Source organism: Triticum dicoccoides, chromosome 3A (assembly GCF_002162155.2).
Source record: "Triticum dicoccoides isolate Atlit2015 ecotype Zavitan chromosome 3A, WEW_v2.0, whole genome shotgun sequence".
Lineage (NCBI taxonomy): Eukaryota > Viridiplantae > Streptophyta > Magnoliopsida > Poales > Poaceae > Triticum > Triticum dicoccoides.
The window spans coordinates 732671019-732690697 of record NC_041384.1 but is presented as its reverse complement, the minus strand read 5'-3'; the positions used below and the strand labels follow the sequence as shown (position 1 = coordinate 732690697).

The window sequence follows — 19679 nt, the reverse complement described above, 5'->3', positions numbered from 1 at the left end:
ATTTTGACAGTTTTCTTTTTGCAGTTTTCTGGCAGTTTTTCCCGTAAAAACTTGTCACCTCTGTACATAAACTCTTCGTTTCTGGTCTGAAATGAAAAGACGGTGCTCCTGTCGGTTCCTTAGAAAAAAATAGACCATTTGTTATGTTTTAATTTGAATTTGAATATTGAACAACTTCATAAATTGTGGTTTTGAAATGATGAATTATGTGTGTCAGAAACAACATTATTTGAATATTATGTTGATATAAAATAGAGATGCATATGCCATCTGTATGTTAGCTTAAAGATGAATAGAAGAAAAGCAGTTTTAGAGGAGGGCGTATCGGGGACACTAAATTATAAGGACACCCTATATCCAATTTTTTTTCAGAATTTTTTTTCAATTTATTCATCTTCGATACAACGAACACAAGAAATAACAATACATCCACATTTGTAGACCATCTAGCAACAACTACAAGCATTGAAGTGAGCCGAACACGCGCTGCCATTATCACCCCTCCCTCGCCAGAGTCAGGCATAGCATTGAAGTGAGCCGAACGCGCGCTGCCATTATCACCCCTCCCTCGCCAGAGTCAGGCATAACTTGTTGTAGTAGACAGTTTGGATCGCCGTACTAAAGCCCCATGGGACCAATGCATCAGAACTACATCTCTCGCCGATGAAAAGAAACTTAGATCGAAGGGATCCAACTTCAAGACACATGAACAAAGACGAACAAAAATTGGATACATCAAAGACAACCACTTTTCGAATCGTGCGAGATCCGCCGGAGACACACTGCATAATACATTTTAGGGGAGCCTTTTACATGACTTATCGAAGATGCTCTTAACGTAGAAAGAATGGAGAAAAGATTCATGTCATTCTCACGTCCGACATTAATTAAACGGATTTTGTACAAATAACCGAGAACTTTATTGGTAACAAACTTTTTCGTGAACCTTGCCGTGATGCATGTATGTGTAGTGCTGAGGAGAGCCATCATCAGATCCTGGCTGACTTGGCCTGCACCTTGATACGCATGGTGGAGTTGTAGTGCACCACCTCCGTCCGCACTGTCTGCAGCGAGAACACCTCCGACTGCAGGTAGCAGAACCCGTCGCCGGCGTCGCGGCCGTAGTAGAACTGCGCCGCCGCGCACGCGCAGTCGTCCAGGCACGCCTTCTTGCACGCCTCCTCGCTCACCCTCTCCATGGCGCGCATGCTCGTGGCGTGGTCGTTGAAGTAGCCCGTGCCCGGCAGCGACACCAGCCGGTGCTGCGCGCGCTGCCCCCGCGACGATGAGTCGCAGGACGTCGCCGGTGGATTCGTCGGGACGCAGCCGCGGTTGGGCCTCCGGAAGTCCACCGCGCGGAAGTTGGCCGCGTCGGGGCAGCTGCACTGCGTGTCGTCCGTGCACACGCCGTACGCGCCGCAGACGGTTGGGTACGCGCAGCCGCCGTCCGGGAAGAGGCGCAGCACGTCGAACACCGGCGCCCAGCCCGAGCCGGAGCGCCACTCGTAGAGCCGGAGGTGGCCATCGTGCTCCAGCCGCATGTACTGCACCGTGCCGGCCACGACGGTGGGCAGCTGGATGGTCGCCAGCGACGGCGCTCCGGGCCGCGCGGAGACCGTGAGGCTGCCGTTTGTGTACGTCGCGTGGGCGCCGGCAGCGGTCTCGCCGAAGCCGAGGTGGTAGTAGCGCTGCGGCGGCGTGGCGTTGACGTATGCGCTCAGGGCGTCGTCCTCGACGGCGAGGTAGAACCTGCCGTCGCGCCAGTCAGCAGCCGACGTATTGGCGGTGAGCCGCGCACCGTGCCCGAGTGACTGCCCGACGAGTAGCGCGTCTGTGGGGTGGTCGAACGACTGCCACACCGTGGCGTTGCGCCCGTCGAGCAGCACGAGGTTGCCGTCGCTTCCGATGGTCACCCCGGCGACGGACCGGCCCTTGGTGCCGGCGGACCACACCGCCGAGCCGTTGGCGGACCTGAGCACGAGGTCGCCCTCAGGCGTGAGCTCCGCTGCGGCACCCTCGCCCAAGGGGCTGCCACGGTTGGCCGACCAGACGACCTGCGGGACGCCGGTCGTGGTGGACGTGATGAGCGCGCCGCTGTTGGAGTACACGACGGCGACGCCGAGGAGGAAGTCGGCGCACGGGGCCGCGCCGTGGCCGGTGCAGAAGAAGCCGAAGGCGTAGGAGGGGCCGTAGCCGGCCGGGTTGAGCCGCAGCAGGGCCACGCGCGCCACGGAGCCGTCGGTGTAGACCACGTGGTGCGGCAGGCCGGCGTCCGTGTTGGCCCAGGTCGTGGGCGCCCTCGCCGCCGGGTAGTCAAACCGCTGCGGCGGCTGCGCTCGAACCCCGCCGCCGACGAGAAGGACGCCGATAAGCGCGACGACGCCGACGATCGTAGCACGGTGCATCATCGTCGTGGGCTGTGTGTGACTTGATCGTGATGTGATGAGATAGTGGATCGAGCACTGTGGTGCAAGAACGATCGATGGAGCGTGGTTTTTTATACTATAAGCGATCGGTGGATCGGTGGATCGCGGCGACCTGGACGCGGATCGGGATCGGTATGGAAAGGAAGCACGTGGAATTCCGGCGTGGAAGTCGTCGTCGCGGCCGGGATGGCCCCGCCGCGTGCCGTTGGTTCACGACCCGTCAGCGCGCGCGTATGTACGTACACGCAACGTGGCGGCGCCGACGGGCTGTGCCGGTGGCCAGCTCACTGCCCGCCGTATGCATGTGCAGGATGGAGGCCCTCGTAGTGATTTTGTAGTCTGTGTCCAAATTTGACTATGTATTTAACTAATATATACATAAAGTATATGCTACACAAAGTATATTGTTGGATTTGTATTTGAAAAAAGTTTTCTATGATATAGTTTTCGTAATATATACTTTATATTTTATTAGTTAAATTATTGATCAAACTTTGGCTCAAAATGAAAGGGGCCTTATAAACTAGGCCGGAGGGAGTACTGTTCTTCGCTGAGCACAGTGAACACGTTGACTCATTGGGGTGCATGTTTATCCAGGCACTTATCGTGTGGAAAAAAAGATCCCACGAAGCAAACACTCTCTCCTCCAACGACCGGCGCTGCTTCATGTGCCTGTTATAGCTCTTTTCGCAAACGGGTGCCTAAAACGCACCACACCTCCGCTGCGAGCTGGGCCGGTCCATATATCTCCTGCCTTTTCTGTTAAAACGTTCAAAAAAGATGCACCACCGCAGTTCAAACTCGCGATCACTTTCTTCGACGCCAATGACAGTAACCATTATGCCATCAAACAACTATTGCTTTCTAACTTGTTTTTTATTGTTGGTTTTGGTCCCGGTTCGTTGGTCATTTCCAAGGCGGTTTTATTTTTTTAAATTTTTTCTTATTTTCTTTTTGTTATTTTATTTATTTTTCAAATTCGTTTTCCCAAACTAATATTTTCCCCATCTTTTTGCATTTGTAGAAAAAATCTGTGAACATTTTAAAATTTCTGATTTTTTTTCCAAAATTGATGAATTTTTTACTAATTTGATGAACTGCTTTCCAAAATTGATGATTTTTTTAATTTGATAAACGTTTTTTAATAATTTGATGAACTTTTGTTCAAATGCAATGTTTTTTTATTTTCGATGAACTTTTATCAAATTCTATGAACTATTTTTCAAGTTTGATGAACTTTTTTCAAATTTGATGATCTTCTTTTCAAATTCAATGACATTTCTTCATATCTGATGAACTTTTTTATAATTTCGTGAACATTTTTTTAAAATTTCATACACATTTCAAAATCTTGATTTCTTTTTCATTTTTTCATTTTTTTTTGTAAGTCAACTATGTCCAGCCAGTAGCAGGCAGACGATCAAACACCGAAATGACGTAAGGGAACGCAGCCCCATTCTATATATTTCAACGTTCCGAATGAGTGAAATATAGTTTCAGAAATAAGTGGAATAACCTTTTTGAATTTAGTCAAACCAATTTTTTGAAATGAGTGAAATTTGTTTTTCATGCATGTGAAATATGTGAAACTTATTATTCCAAAAATGTGAAACTAGTTACTTACACAATGTGAAGCTAATTATTTCAAATTAGTTTTAAAATGACAGTGTTTTGAAATAAAAATCAAGGCCATGACACCGCGGGCCAGGATGCGATTTCGTCATGTGAAAACGAGTGAAATTGTTTTGTTAAAGGATAGTTTTTGAAATATATGAAATTGGTATTTTTCAAATATATAAAACATAATCTAGTCCGCAACGCGTGCGTCTGCATCCAGTACAACTCAAAGACGATGTACTAGACATCCGTCACTGGGAGTATCTCGCCATGATGACTTAATCAGAGATATAATAATATCAATCCATGAAGCGTGTATATCATATAAAACCATAAAAAAAGTTCAGCGAGCTATATCATGCCCAACCATTATTCGAAGAAAAATAACCTCACATAAGATAATATATGTAAGTAACTGCTGTTTTGTTAATGCAACTGATTATTTTTGGGAGTTTGGCCGTATAGCATTCCAAGTTTCTTACTATTGCTTTGGCCAAGAGACTAGTTAAAAGATCTGCCATCTTTTGACACAACAGAAGGCTGATTTTAGTCTAAAATCCTAAATTTTAATGGCAAATGAAGTCGAGCTAGATTGATGTCAATGAGAGTAACCAGCTGAAATCTATTTCAAACTTACTCTTTTTTTTAGAACGAAGGCTCAAGAAGAGCCCGACTTTGAATTAACAAAGCCATCAACCGGCCAAGAATTACACAAGGCCACCAATACAACCAACTGGAAACAGTAAAGAAAACAAACTGCAGGTACATGATGATGCCGAAGCAGTTTACAAGCACCAAAGACTACACGCCCTATAGAAGTAAACAGAATAAGCACTAGCTTGTAGTCTACGGAGTCCTCCAAGTGAACTATAATCAGTAGGACAAACAGAGGGGAACTTCGGGCAGAGCCATTGCCCAACGTCGATGAACCGAGCCCTCATCTACCCTGGAAGGTGCGCATCGAAAACATGCCACTCCTCTCCAAATCCGGAGGGGACCCTTGCCCCTCGCCTTGGCTCGAAAGGCGCCGGACCGCCGGAAGATGAAATTGCCCTCCCTAGAGCAAGGAGAGGGCATGATTCTGAGCACCAAGGGAGATACTCAGCTCGACACATCGCTGCACGAAGGATACCGGATGCAAGTCCACACCGCAGCCCACTGATACAAGCACGAAGAGGAAAAACTGCACAAGGGAGCTGTCACTGAACAAACCAACAGCAAGGAGAAAATGGAGCATCCATAACTGGAATCAGAACAACCCGCAGAATCAGCTCCGTGGCCTTGCAACCGCATCTGGTTGCTGCCAACAAAGGAGAGGATCCCTATCCCCTCCTTGCCCAAGGCAAAGATGTTGAGCAAGCAAGCACAGATCGGCCAACGACCATCGAGAGGACAACGGACCAACACTAATTCAGAGACAAAAGCACCATGCTCCAAATCCCTTGCCGAAGACACACCAACCCAGCCACCATCGCCCAGCACCACAGCATTCTCCCACCTTGCCCAAGCCGGCACCTTCAAGAAGGAGGCGACGCACACCGCGCCGTTGTTGACCTGTCTCAGCAAGACATGGGATTTCTCTTGGGCATGGAGCGGGAGGGAGAGGGCACGAACCTCGACGACGCCTCCGAGGAAGGGAACGGCACCGGCCGATGTCGCCGCCGTCGTGGCTAGAGCACACCAGCCAAGGATTTCTCCCGGTTCGGTCCGCACCTCCAGGCAGCCCGACAACGGATCCGGCGACCAGAGGCCACCGACGACCAGATTCGGCGGGGCCAAGTGCTGCGTGGGGGAGGGAGACTGCCTTCATATCCAGCCGCGAGCGAGGGGGGCGCAACACCCGCTGCAGCCGGCGACAGCTCCCGCCGTCCCTCGCCACCCTCACGCCCGAGGAAACGAAGGGGCACCACCTGCGACGCCGCTTGCAGAAGAGACAGCGCCGCCTCGGCGTCCGGAGCCCTCCAGGCGGGAGCAGCAGATCCTCGCCGCCGCCGTCCTTGACGACCCCGCGGACGGCGCCGGAGGTCTCCTCGGGCGGCGGCGAGGGGGGAGGGGGGAGGCGGGAGGGAAGGTTCGGCGGCTAGGGTTGGTCGCCACCCGAGTCGCCCCAAGCGGAGCGACGCGGGGCCGGGCCATCAATTATGGTATCCATTTCAAACTTACTCGGCATGGCAGATCCAAAGCAACCGAAGGCCACTTTATTAGACATCGCAGTCATCAGGACTTAGATCAACGTTATATAATGCCAATGCATCAAGCAACAGACGTGGTGAATATGTAGCCGATATTTTAATATAAAAGCATCAACAAATTCTAAAGCAAATTGTGTATCTTCATGGTCACCAGGAGTAGTTCTAGAGATATAATAATGTCAATGCATCAAGCACAAACATGATGAGTATGTAACCTACCATATAAAACCATCCAGAAATTTTCCAGTAAATTGCGCATCATGTCCAACAATTTCCTCCAAGGGGATAAAAACTAGACTCATGCGCCTCAATCTAGTTATTACGAGCTCAAAATTCTAACCAGGCAATTATTAGTTACCCAAAGACAAGGACTCTGCCTTCTCGACGATTGCTTCTTCTTTCTTCACCCACTCGGCGGCCGTGGAGGAAGTAGCCTCCTGCTCAACCACCACGTCCTTCTCATCGGCAGCGGTGGCGGCAGACACGACAAGTGCTTCTTCCATCTTGGTCTCATCAGTGTCCGGGGAGAGAGCGGATTCCTCTCCCTTGTTCTTGCTTGCATCGGCGGTGGCAGCAGTGATGGCGGCTTCGGCTTGGTCGGAGACGGTCTGCTCAGCCTGGAGCACGGGGGCGTAGTAGTCGGCGTGGGCGTCCATGCACTTCTTGAGGTCGGTGATAGCTTGGGAGCAGCGGTCGACCATGTCGGAGCCCGCCTTCTCCGGCGCCTGCACGCACTCCATCCACGACACGAACGCCTCCTTGCAGCCTCCGGCTTCCATGTACAGGCACAACCCGCACTCCCCTTCTTCCTCCCCATCCGCCGGCTCTGCCTCTGTCTCGACTACTGCTTCCACCGCCGCAGCCTCCGGGAGCGCCTCCTCTCGGCTGCCTCCGGCGCGGGACGACTCCTCAACGACGATGTGGGGCGCCACGGAGGGGTCGATTTCGGACGCTGCCGACGACATTGCAAACTTCTCGCGCGAGTTTTGGATTCGATGGGGAAAAATAAGTGTTAGCGAGTCTGGCGGGCGGCGTGCTCTGGTTTTTGTGGAGGAAGAAGAAGTGTTCGTGACGGTGACGGTGCCGCCGCCGCTTGGTGAGAAGAATTGTCCTAGGACTCGGAGACGGGGTCTTTAGTGGGCCGGAGACTTTGTAGCTGGCCTCTCAGAGTTTGTTAAGGCCCCGCCAATAAGTCTTGGCTCGTTTAAGTCCGGCCTAATCTTTTTCCTATAATAATAAAGCAAGGGACTGTCTATTTGACATTTGACTGTTTTTCAATTTGACAACATTCAAATTTCGTAGCAAATGAAAATGACACCTGTATGTCCCAAAAAACCCTCCCACCAGCCACTTTATTTTCTGTTTTCGGCAAAAACGGGTCGGGCAAAACCCTGACCCGGTTTACAAAAAATACACTCTAAATACATATATAAACCATTGTGAAATCTAGGGGAACTTACACTGGAATCATGGCTCATTTAAAAAGTCAGGGAATTACATAGCCGAAAAACTTTACAATTAGACAGTAACTTGCATAAATACACTGAAACTACAGGATGAATTACACAGTAATTATATAGTGAATTACACTGAAGCTACGAGAAGAATTACACAGTAACTCTAATATAATTACTGAAACTACAGGTTACACAGTAATTCTACAATGAGTTGCACTGAAACTACGGGATGAATTTCACAGTAATTCTGTATTGAATTATACTGAAACAAGAAGAAGAATTACACAGTGATCCTATGTTAAATTACACTGAAAACTATGGGCAAATTACATAGTGAATACCTGATTCCAACATGCTATAACCAATGACAGGAATAGCACATCCAGTTGCTGAAGGAAAATAACCTACAAAAAGAAAAGAATAAACACAAGAAGATAAACAATCAATTCAAAAAGGAAAAGCAGAGGACAAAGGATATATGCAAATAAATTAAAACAAAAAATACCATGAGATGAATCTGCTCTTGCTGAGAACATATCCTTTGAAGTACCAGCTTCAGCATTAGCTTCACCGAAGATAGACAAGGAGTGAATTGTGTCTTGATTTGACACACTCTACCAAAACAAAGGGGACAAAACAATTACATGAAAAAAAATTAACACTGGAACTATCCAGAACCATAAAAAAGATGACTAAAAAAGAAAAAGAACCTGATCCGCTTTATGAGCTGTAGAAGTACTAGAGATTAACACTGGATTGTGAATACCACCATCAGTAACATCACGAGCAGCATTAGGGGTAGCCTAGCCTACATTTGGAATCTCTACATGTACTTCACTGGATGGAATATCCTCAATGCTTGCACGTTTCTTATCAGGAATAACGGTCTGAATAGAAACAGACTTATTGCATGCACAACATCTCGAAACAAAGCAACAAAAATGAGATAAAGTAAATAAAGACACAAAAACTAAACTAATAAAAGTCAAAATGAATACATAAAATGAGAAAGCAAAAATACAAGGGAAAAAATGCAACTAACCAAAAGAGAATTTATTCTATGAAGTATCCTCGCTGACAGAAACTTTTGTTGCAGGAGCAGTGTTTTCGTGCAAAGGCCACCGGGACAAACATTCCAACACCTCAATAATAAGAGACTCTGACCAATCAACAAATATCTTGGGTTTACTTTGTTCCTATCCTCAACAAGCTCAAGAAGTTCCTGAGCAATCTGAAAAAAATAAACAACCGAGAAATAAGACAAGTAATAAAAAATGCAAAAAAGCCAAAGTAAACACTGATTACTACATATATGAAAACACTACAGATGGAAATATACACATATCAAGTACCTTGGAGCCAAACCGAGGGCCAAAAGAATTCAGAACAGTCACTGCAAACAAGGCATTGCGAGGAGGAAAATCAACATCCTTACTTGTTGTAGATTTATCAACACGCTCCTGCAAAAATAGAAACAAGTTTACACACACCAGAAGAAAATTAAAAACATAACCAAAAGCAATAAAGAAAATGAACAATACTACCTGCAAATGAACTGTAGGACAAAAAGCCTTCAGTGGCCTCTTCCCATAAGAGCGGCTATTGTTTCTGTCAAGCTCTGCAAACTACTTGACTTTGTTACCTCTCCATGCTAGTAGACGAGACTTGACATCAAGGACAGAGTGGGGACTGAAATTGAGATGATCATGGTAAGAAACCTATAACAACGAACACAAACGAGGTTAAAAAAGGAAAGAAAAAAAGACACTACATGATCAGTGGAATGATCTACATATGACAACAGCCAGGGCGTAATGGCAGCCACCAAACGTCACAGATCTCTTCGAAGCAACTTTAGTAGAATCCTTGAATTTCTTAATACTAGACATCAACCACTCATAAACAAATTGCCACAGATCGAGCTTGCAAACAGAGCGATAATCCTTGATATGTAGATACTTTGGACTAGGACTGAGGCTAGAGTTTGGACATAGAAATAAGGAGAAAGCAACAATCATGAAGCATATGAAAATGTCGTCGTCAGGCAACTCAACTTCAGAAGATTTCAGCTTGTTGGCAAAGAAAGAAACTGGAGGAATACTTGACAGATTGAAATGAGAGAGGACAAAATCACGGCCTGACTCAGGATCACAAAGAAGTGGCTCGCCATCTACTGGGAGGTCAAAGATATTGTGAATGTCATATTTGGTGATTGGGATGAACTTCTTTTTTAACTGGAACTCAGAAGCAGATACGTCAAACCTACTGGCAAGCCACTTAACTAGCCTAAGAGCAACCTCAGTCCTAACAAAATTAAGAAGACACCCCATGCCATAGGTCTGAATGACACCCTTATACCTATCACACATGCCATCAACTACCCCAGAGAAAAACTTTCCAGAAATATCTGGTGAAGGTCGGACAAGTCGGGAAATCAGTAGACCATTTCTGCCTCTACAACAAACAAAAAGGAAATAGATACCAAAGAAGTGCACTAAAAAAGTAAATAATAAGATGAACAAGCTAATACTGAACGAGAGCATCATGGCAAGAGGAAAATTACTAACCACATTTCTTCTACCAGCAGATGATAACTTCTTCCTCAGTGATTTTACTTTTTGAAAAAACATAAAGCCAAAAGTCACCTCAACAAGAGAAAATAACCAACAACATAAAACAACAAGAACAAGAAAGAGAAAGCAGATAACCAACTTGATTAACATAGAACTTGAAAAGAGCTTTGTCAAAGGCTCCTTCATCAAAAAGTTCCTGAAAAAAGGAAAAAAGACGACAAAGCCAAAATAAATAAACTGATTACATAAACTCAAAAAGAAAATATAACTAGAAAAAAATAAAAGAAAAATAACTACCGTAGACATTAGATATGATCAATCTTCCGCAAAGTCATTAGGCACGAATGGTTCACGAGTATGATCTGCACTCTCAAAAGATGACACTAACGGAACGTCCTCGTGAGAGACTTTCCGAAGCTTTCCCATAAATCTAAACCTGAAAGTTACAGAGCTAAAGCATGAACATTACACTACAAAAAATAGGTAAATCTGGGCATGATTACACTGTAAATCTGGGCATAGTAGACAATGATTCTAGTGCATAATACACTGTAAGTCTGGGCATATACACTGTAAAAAACATGAGTAGTTGGGCTAAATTACTGTGTAACTACTAGGACAAATTACACAGTGATTCCATGGCATAATACACTGAAAACTTGCATATCTCAGGACACTGTAATCAGGATTTACACTGGAATCAGGGGGAAATTACAGAACACTGCTAACTGTAATTGGATGATAAATTACACAATAATTCTGGGAGGAAAGTTACATTGTAATTCTGGCAGTATTTGGAAGTACTACACTGTAAATTACACAGTACTACTAGGACAAATTACACAACAATTACAAACATGGGAGAATTATGAGAATTACACTGTAATATGGGAGTATAACACTGTAATTACACAGTCATACTACTAGAACATATTACACAGTAATTACAAAAAATATGAGAGAATTACATTGTAAAATGGGAGTATTACACTGTAAAAGTAGGGACGGGGAGGTTCTGCAAACATATTACAATAGTTACATTGAAATGGGTAAGATCCACAGTAATTTTGAGCTACAATACACAGAGATCCACTTGCATAACTAACTAACCACATGCTGAAATTACTAGGATTGCAGAGTAAAATTAAACTGAAGGTACACTGTGATTTACAATGTAAGTACACTGATACTACAGTGTAATTACATAGTTAGTACAATGATCTTACAGTGCAAGTAACAAAGTAAATACACTGATATTAGACTATAAATACACTGATATTACAGAATAATTACATAGTTAGTACACTCATATAATAGTGCAAGTTACAAGGTAAGTACACTAATAATAGCCTACAAAATACAGAGAAAGGAAACTGAAATTCAACCGGAAATTTCAGTGGAAAACAAGCATCAAATTCAGTGAGATTCCTGAAACACATTCAGACACACCTTAGTTACGGGGGGAATCATGACCAGCCACCTACAACTATCATCTAACAGAAAGGGGACAGACACCACTGCAATTAAAAGGCAAATCAACCGCTGCAACTACCAGTACGTGTACCTCCACCATCTACAGCACAAAATAGACAAAACTAAAGCCTAGCACACGTCAGGGGAGAAAAACAACCACAAATAAAGCTCCTAGAACCCGCAACTACAAGCTCCTACACAACTATAGACCTAGAACCCGCAACTACAAGCTCCTACACAACTCAGGCGAGCAGAATGGAGGGGGGAAATTGGGCGGACTACGAAGGGCAGACTAGAACAACACGGCAACACCTACCATAGATCCACGAACAACAGCAAACAGACGATCCACGAACCACGACCACGAAACTCGCCTAGATCTGGAACTACAGGACCAAGAGGAACGCGAGAGACAAGGGAAACCAACCTCGGCAGCCGGGGAATGAAGAGAAAAGGGAGGAGAAATCAAAATCCAACGGTGGTATAGCTCGGAATCACCATGAATCGCCTCCTCTCCGCCGCCGCTCGAGCTCTCTCCCTCGGCCTTATCGAAACAGAATGACCAAATGAAAGGGAACGACACCCACTCCAAAATTCAAACAGGACAAAAGCCAACATGACGGGCGCGGTTACGGGTTGAGACAAAGAAAAACCGAACCCGGTAAAAGAAAACCAACAGGAGGAAACAGGGCGCCAACACGAAGAAAAAAAGAAAACTAGCGCGAATCTCCGCAGGAGAACGGACGGAAACAAATTTGAATGTTGACGAATTGAAAAACACTTGACTGTTAAATAGCAAACCCATAAAGGAAATAGTGCTTCTGGTCATCCGTCAGAAAAATTGCCCCCGAAGTTCGCACTAATTACCCGCTATGCTACCGGTAAGTGAGAATGCCGGTTGCATCCACCTTGTGTTTGGTTCATATCCAGCAACACTCTCAAATATTGCAAGCATATGTTCTTGGCCCGCTGGTTGGAGTTTGAGTCTTGCGTCCTGTAGATCTGGGTTCAATCCCTTCTCCCTCTTATTTTTTCTTTCTTTTCTTTTGGTTGCATCATGTAACTGCTGCTCGACCTGACCTGCTTTTTTCTCTTTGTTTATTTTTTTTCAAGTTCAAATGTTTTAAAAATACTGATATCTGTCAAATCCTAACTTCAAATCTAACATGTTATACATGAAAATTTCTCAAAAAAATATGTAGATTTTAAATATGCTATTATCTTGTATGTTAATCATTTTTAAATTATGTTTAGGATGGATCATAGTTTGATGCTCTCACAAAAGCTATTACAAATGAAACATAGTATTCTAAAAAAATGTTAGTCACCACAAAAATAATTCCATTTTGAAAATATTCTCAAAAATTAGATAAAACACCTTCTCAAATTAAATATATATTCATGTTTTTCTGAACAAAAAAAATAAAAATGATTGAAAGACTCTTTCATCGGAGAGCTGAAATGGGTCATGACAAACATTGCTATGATACGTCCAAATTCCATAGTCCAAAAAGAAATACTCAATGTAATTTTATTTCTGACGTTTGCAAGAATTGAATTAAAAAAGTGTTACATAATTACATTGGAGATTATGATATTTTTTTTCTCTCCCGTTGCAACGCACGGGCCCTTTTGCTAGTCACCTAAAAAAAGTTTAAGTCCCGCCTAATAGGTAGGAGGAGTGACGGACAAGGAATTTCTAAAAAAGAAGGGCCTAGTAAAAATCAGCCGACTGAGATTTAACAAGTCTCAGTCGACCATGCAGCATTTTATGCCATCGTTTGTAACATTTTTTCCTACCGGTTGCAACATCCGTCTTGCTGGTTATAGCATGTCGTTCATCATCGGTTGTATCATGTCATCTCACCGGTTGTAATATCGTTCATTGACGGTTGTAGCATTTCAGTTAGAACAGTTGTAGCATTTAGTGTTGCTGCTTGCAATGCCGCCGCAACATTTTTCATCGCCGTTTGTAGCATCCAGCCGTGCCGCTTGTAGCAAAAAAAACATGCTGAAGTCACTCGACTAAGACTTTGTTAAGTCTCAGTCGGCAGAGTTCTAGACACACCTAAAAAAAAGTAGCGGGTAAGCAATTACACACAACTACGACCGAACACTGACACACCACACCAACACCACCAAGCTCCTCACTCCTCCACGGTTACGGCCTACGCCGTTGCTGCCTTCCGCTATGACAAAATTACCTACTGGAGTCACGGCCGGGCTTCATCTTTGTCAGCATGGCCACCGGTGAGGAAGCTGCCAAGGCCATCCACATGTTCAACGAAGCTATGAGTTCCACACTAGTAAAGATGAACTTGGATCATATTTGTTTTCACGCGGAAAACAAGTTCCAAAATTGATGCACTTTTCGAATGTTTTTCGAAGTTTGAACTGTCAGATCAAGCTGGAATTTTGAGGGGTAGCAACCATGACAATTCCGTGCAATCTGGATGGTTGGATCTTCCAATGTATGTTGGATGCGGGCCTCCTTCTTCCGAACTCGTGCGCATTTCTGTCTAGATCTGATAGTGCCCCGATACTTCGAAGATAGCCGAAGATCCCATCATTGGATCGATATGAAATTTAACAGGGTTATTCTAGACTCAATTTCGTACAATCCCACCGAAGGGATCGGTGAAGTGATAATAGAGGATGGGGGAGAACGTAAATGATTATTTCATTCATATTTTATGCACGGTCGCACGAGAGCATTGTTGATGTTGATTCCCCGAACCATGTGGATGAATTTTTCCACGATCCTGGTTGCGATCGAGGTTGATGCTGATGAAGAAGCTCGTCCAATCCCTGGTGATCCGACCTGGAGCGTAAATCTTGACTTGGGTGATGTGGTCAGTTGAGTCAGCGCCGAAACCGATCTGAACTCCCATGTATCCACGACGTTCACCTAGCAGGACCTGCATGGGAAGCCACTATCGGAGCTAAATTCGGCATATCCCTAGGTAGGGTATCCTTAGCTCGGAGCACACTTTCAGTGCATGGCGGTATTGGCGCACTTTATCCAAGCCATACACTGCATGCATCGTGATGGCACTAAAGAGTGACAGCGTGTAATAACGAACAATATGTGGAACATATACTACGCGCATGTGGTAGCTATTTACTATCGTTACGGTCCAGTATCTCAAGTCGTGCGCCCCCAAAACCTTTAGGACTTGTTCCAGAATTCTCGGGACCAGGTCGAACTCAGAACAGGTCCGTTTTGCGTGGGATAGGTTGTATGGTCCAGCTCGTTCTGGCCAACCAAGTGGCTTGCATGAAATATCAGGTAGGGCCCGCTTAACACTGGAAACTTTAGCCGGCCAGGACGTGCTAGTCGACCTCGAAACAAATAGCTACACTGGTCGTCGCTCGGGGATTCAGATCCATCTATTGCCTTGTAGCGAGATGGTGTTCGTCGACATGGACGGGCAGCTAAGGTTAGTTTGGTTTTAAAATTCCTCATTTTGTGTATCCCGTACCGTGCAAATCTGATTTGATTTTCCTACTCTTAGATCAACTGGTAGCTTGATTCCCGACTGCTCCAAATGGGCCGCAAGATACCGTGTTGTTTTGCCTGCGCCATCAAATTGTTCATTAGGATCGTCTAGGGCTTGCGAGATCATGGGAGCACCTGTAGCAAGTCAGACCCAGAATGGAGCCCCTGCGGTTGGAGCAAGAATGTGATGGGCTTTGCTTATCTGCCATTGGTGAGGAGTCAAGAACTTCGATGTGTTTACTATGAACTTGACTGTGTGGTGGGATGAGTTTTTTTTTGCGGGGATGTGGTGGGCGAGGAGGGGGGCGGTGGTTTGTGCTGCTGTATGCTGTCGGGAGTGGAATGGACGAGCTGGTCCGAGCTGTGGCGAGTAGGCCCCACTTGCCATTATGCATGCATGCATGCAGGCTCGTGCGACGACTCGGGCGTTTACCAGCTTAGGCTAGTCATAGTAGGAGTAACTTAGCTAGTAACATAGCGCACTTCGAGAAAATTCTGCTTATGTGGCAAGTAATTAATGAGAGGTGGTAACATAATATGTTACTGTAACATAACGCTTTCCAAAACAAGATGAGTCTACGAGCTAATAAATGAAGCAATCTATGATACTATTACTACGAAACGACTCCTTGGCGATCGATCGCGGGAGCGATCGATTCCGACCGCGCTCGTCGTTCCACCTATTCCCTTTCCGTTTCTAGTTTTTTTCCTTTTCTGGAAAGCCCAGTCGTCCGCCTATTCCCTTTCCCCTTTCCATCCCCTCCTCCACTGCAGCTGCCCTGCTGCCCCCTCCTCGGCGAGGCGCCTCACGAGCACCGCGAGGTCAGCGCGGGAGCCGCGCCCGCACGAGCGCCGCGAGGGAGGTGGCCAATACGGCGAGGCGCCGCGCCCGCACGAGCGCCGTGAGATCAAAGTGCAGCAGCAGCCAATACGGCGAGGCGCAGCGACTGCACGGGCTCCGCGAGGTCCAGGGGCGGAAGCAGCCAATACGGCGAGCGGTGCCTGTCCGGCGACCATACGGCCTCCGCGGCGTGCTCGACCTTGCTCCTACGCCTCCTACCCGGGCTGGACCTCCCCCCGGGCGTCGTCCCCACCCGCATCACCAAGCTCCCCAACGGCGTCCGCGACTCGGCGTCGCCTCCGAGGATTTCCAGGTACTACCCACATCCCCCTCCCCTCTTCCTTCTGATGAGTCCATGGCTGACAGCGGCCACCGTCTCCGAGCTCACGAACACCCAGATTTGACAGGGAGCAGCACAGGGATGGCGATTTTGGCAGCTCTGCTCTGATGATGCCGTCAGAGCACAGCTTGCTCGTTTTCAGCATGAGGAAGAAGATGATTTGACAGGGAGCAGCACAACTTGCTTGTTTTGTTTCTCTGTAGCAAGTTATTCTATAAATACTGAACACTATGCAAGGAAATCAGCAGCTGCCATTGTTCAAGAATGTACTAATTCTCTGAACATTGTTTTGTTTTTCTGTAGCAAATTATTTCTATGAATTCTGAACATTTGCAAAGAAATCAGTAGCTTTCATTGTTAAGAGAATGAGCTAATTCTCTGAAAATCTTTTTTGTTTTTAGCATGAGGAAGAAGATGATTTGACAGGGAGCAGCACAGCTTGCTTGTTTTGTTTCTCTGTAGCAAGTTATTCTATAAATACTGAACACTATGCAAGGAAATCAGCAGATGCCATTGTTAAAGAATGTACTAATTCTCTGAACATTGTTTTGTTTTTCTGTAGCAAATTATTGTATGAATTCTGAACATTTGCAAAGAAACTGTTGCTCCTTTGGATCGATGCCGGAGGCGGGACTGACTGACTCACCGCTGTTTCTTCATCTGCAACACGTTCAGATTAACACCGAGGCTCCCTGCCGTTCACAGCGTCTTGCCAAGTACAATACTACAACCAGGCAAGTAGCTCTTCTTGTATGTGGTGCTGAAGCAATGCCGACTCCTTTTTTGGCCAAAACCTTCTTGCAAATGATTTAATAAAGTATTTAATCCCATGGTTCATTATTCCGTTTAGTGTAATCTGTCCATTCAAGCATTATCTTGTTCATGCTTTGTTTCAGCAGCGTTTTGTTTGTTTAAAAAAAGTCACACTAACAGTTTTTTCTTTTTCTAATTGGAACAGCTTCTGAGGATCGAGGAGGAGCTGGGCGACGCTGCGGTGTACGCTGGCCTCAAGTTCGCCTGACTTCCATCAAAGTGTAATCATGTTGTACACAGTACACTGTTCTCCATCGGCGTCGACTCCCAAGGTCTGGTTCGGTTCGGTCCGCCCCTTTCGATGCTCCCCATTCATCTGTTTAGCCTCAAAGATTTGCAATTTATTCGTTCGTTTCCAAGCATCGGCAGCAGCTGGCATGACGAGCACTGCACAAGGTCCCTGCTGCCTGCTGACTGTCAATGGCTCCCTTCCCTGCTGCAGGTAGCATCTTCACTTATTCAGTTCAGACATGCAGAGCAAAAAAATATGTGGCCAGCTGAATTCTAAATAACGACGTCAGTTCAGACATGTTAAGAGAATCAGTAGATTTCATTGTTAAGAGAATGAGCTAATTCTCTGAAAATCGTTTTGTTTTTCTGTAGCAAATTATTGTATGAATTGTAAACATTTGTGCAAAGATACTGTTGCTCTGAACATTATTCAAACAACAGAGATAGAGCACAGTCTATTGGTATATACATGAGCATTAAGCTAGGAGAATTCTTAGCTAATCCTTGATGAGACATTGGTGTGCTGAATTATCTCTGTTACCCACCATAATTTATTTTTTTATATGAAATATGCATGCTTGTATGTGTTGTCCCATTTTTTAGTACTTGCGGTGTCATCTTCAATTTTTTTTCTCATAAATTATGATTTTGTTTAGTTATAAATTTTTAGGTTTCTAATCTGGTGCCTGCTACTCCTTTTGACCATTTTTGCAGGTCGTAGTTGAAATAGACCCACAAGACAGAAATCAGCTCCGGATTAGTCCTTCCGAAGCTGAGTTATTTTACATCAGTTTACCCCCTTTTAGCAGCTGCCATTTTTTTCGGTACTCCTTTCGAGCATTGTTCAAAGAAATCAGCAGCTGCCATTATTTTACATCAATTTACCCCCTTTTAGCAGCTACCATTATTTTTCTGGTACTCCTAGCATTGTTCAAAGAAATCAGCAGCTGTCATTATTTTTACATCAGTGTACCACCTCTTACTAGCAAGGAACAACTCATTTCTCTCGCTACTCCTAATTTTTTCTTGTGCTTTTCTGTAGGAGGAGAAATTCATTCTCAGATCACAAGAACCACAGAACCACAGAACACCAAGGGTAGCAGATTCTCGCTACTCCTACTTCAAGAATGTACTAATTCTCTGAACATTGTTTTGTTTTCCTGTAGCAAGTTATTTCTATAAACACTGAACATTTGCAAGGAAATCAGCAGCTTTCATTGTTAAGAGAATGAGCTAATTCTCTGAAAAACGTGTTGTTTTTCTGTAGCAAATTATTGTATGAATTCTGAACATCTGTGCAAAGAAACTGAGCTCTGAACATTATTCAAAACAACAGAGATAGAGCACAATCTGTATGTACATGAGCATTAAGCTAGAAGAATTCCTAATGTTACTGTGTTCCTTGTGTTTTTGGTTTTTTTCTCTTCCATGCTGTAGCACAGAGTCCATAAGTTTCATTGTTGTTGATTTTTTGTCAGTTACATATTTAACTGCAACCTGTTTTCTTGTTCACGCTGATTTTCAAAGTCCAAACTATTTGTCAGATAAAGACAACTCATTTTTAGCAGTTCATAATATTGTCGCTGTTTAGGGTCTAGTGTTTCCTTCCTTGCTTTTTGCATCACGACGCTTCACCCATGTTTTGACTATTTAAGTTGGTGTACAACTGTACATGGTATGTAAATATAATAGTCTGTTCTAACCTATTCTCTATTTTTTTCAGAGCGTGGCCTCCGAACATCCAGCAAAACAGGGACATTGTGAATTTACTAGATTGCGACAAGTCTACACAGGGAATAGGCCGAGTTTGCAATGAGCAGCTTTGCAGAGCTACTATGGCCTGAGTTCTCAAAGAGGAGATGGCATGGATTTAAGTACATTAATGTCCTTGTACAGCAAGGGAAGCTCCCAAGGTATTGGAAGTGAAATACTCCCAAATTCTTCTTCTCCGCCTGACAGTACACAAAGCATTGGAAGAGGCAACTGGGCGACCAAAGAATTAGTTTATTGGTTCCATACGCCATGGCAGAAAGTGGAGGCCGATCCCCAGGATGACCCTTTCTGCCGGATTCAATTAAGATGACGAAAAGTTTTTTGCCAAGGCCTTTTTTCCAGTATGCGTTTGAATATGGACACAGACTCAAAGAACGGTGGGATCTTTATGTGGTCGGGCTCCAAGTGGACCTTCAACCATGAGTCCTTCACCTGTCCGTTGCT

General features: G+C 45.0%; 2 protein-coding genes and 1 long non-coding RNA gene across 3 annotated transcripts; 2 read left to right on the top strand and 1 right to left on the bottom strand.

Annotated features, from left to right (window-relative positions):
• Positions 1-712: 712 nt before the first annotated feature.
• Positions 713-2522, bottom strand: LOC119270558 (EP1-like glycoprotein 4). Its single transcript, XM_037552564.1, has one exon. The coding sequence runs from the start codon at positions 2406-2408 to the stop codon at positions 990-992; it is 1419 nt and encodes a 472-aa protein (XP_037408461.1). The 5' UTR covers positions 2409-2522; the 3' UTR covers positions 713-989.
• Positions 2523-15146: 12624 nt separating this feature from the next.
• LOC119273166 lies at positions 15147-17383 on the top strand. The gene is made up of 5 exons (XM_037554430.1): positions 15147-15178; positions 15965-16391; positions 16486-16684; positions 16981-17152; positions 17377-17383. The coding sequence occupies exons 1-5, from the start codon at positions 15147-15149 to the stop codon at positions 17381-17383; spliced, it is 837 nt and encodes a 278-aa protein (XP_037410327.1).
• Positions 17383-19200, top strand: LOC119273555. The gene is made up of 5 exons (XR_005134904.1): positions 17383-17503; positions 17601-17673; positions 18177-18286; positions 18505-18591; positions 19186-19200. It is a non-coding gene; the product is annotated as an uncharacterized LOC119273555 (long non-coding RNA).
• The last annotated feature ends 479 nt before the right edge of the window (positions 19201-19679 follow it).

What these genes read in the sequence shown, in the direction of transcription:
- LOC119270558 (XM_037552564.1), bottom strand. Translation starts at nt 2,408, where the DNA reads ATGATGCACCGTGCTACGATCGTCGGCGTCGTCGCGCTTATCGGCGTC.
- LOC119273166 (XM_037554430.1), top strand. Translation starts at nt 15,147, where the DNA reads ATGGTGTTCGTCGACATGGACGGGCAGCTAAG. An exon ending in GACATGGACGGGCAGCTAAG is followed by an intron (nt 15,179 to 15,964) that starts GTTAGTTTGGTT and finishes TGGAAAGCCCAG; the next exon opens with TCGTCCGCCTATTCCCTTTC. An exon ending in TCGCCTCCGAGGATTTCCAG is followed by an intron (nt 16,392 to 16,485) that starts GTACTACCCACA and finishes CAGATTTGACAG; the next exon opens with GGAGCAGCACAGGGATGGCG.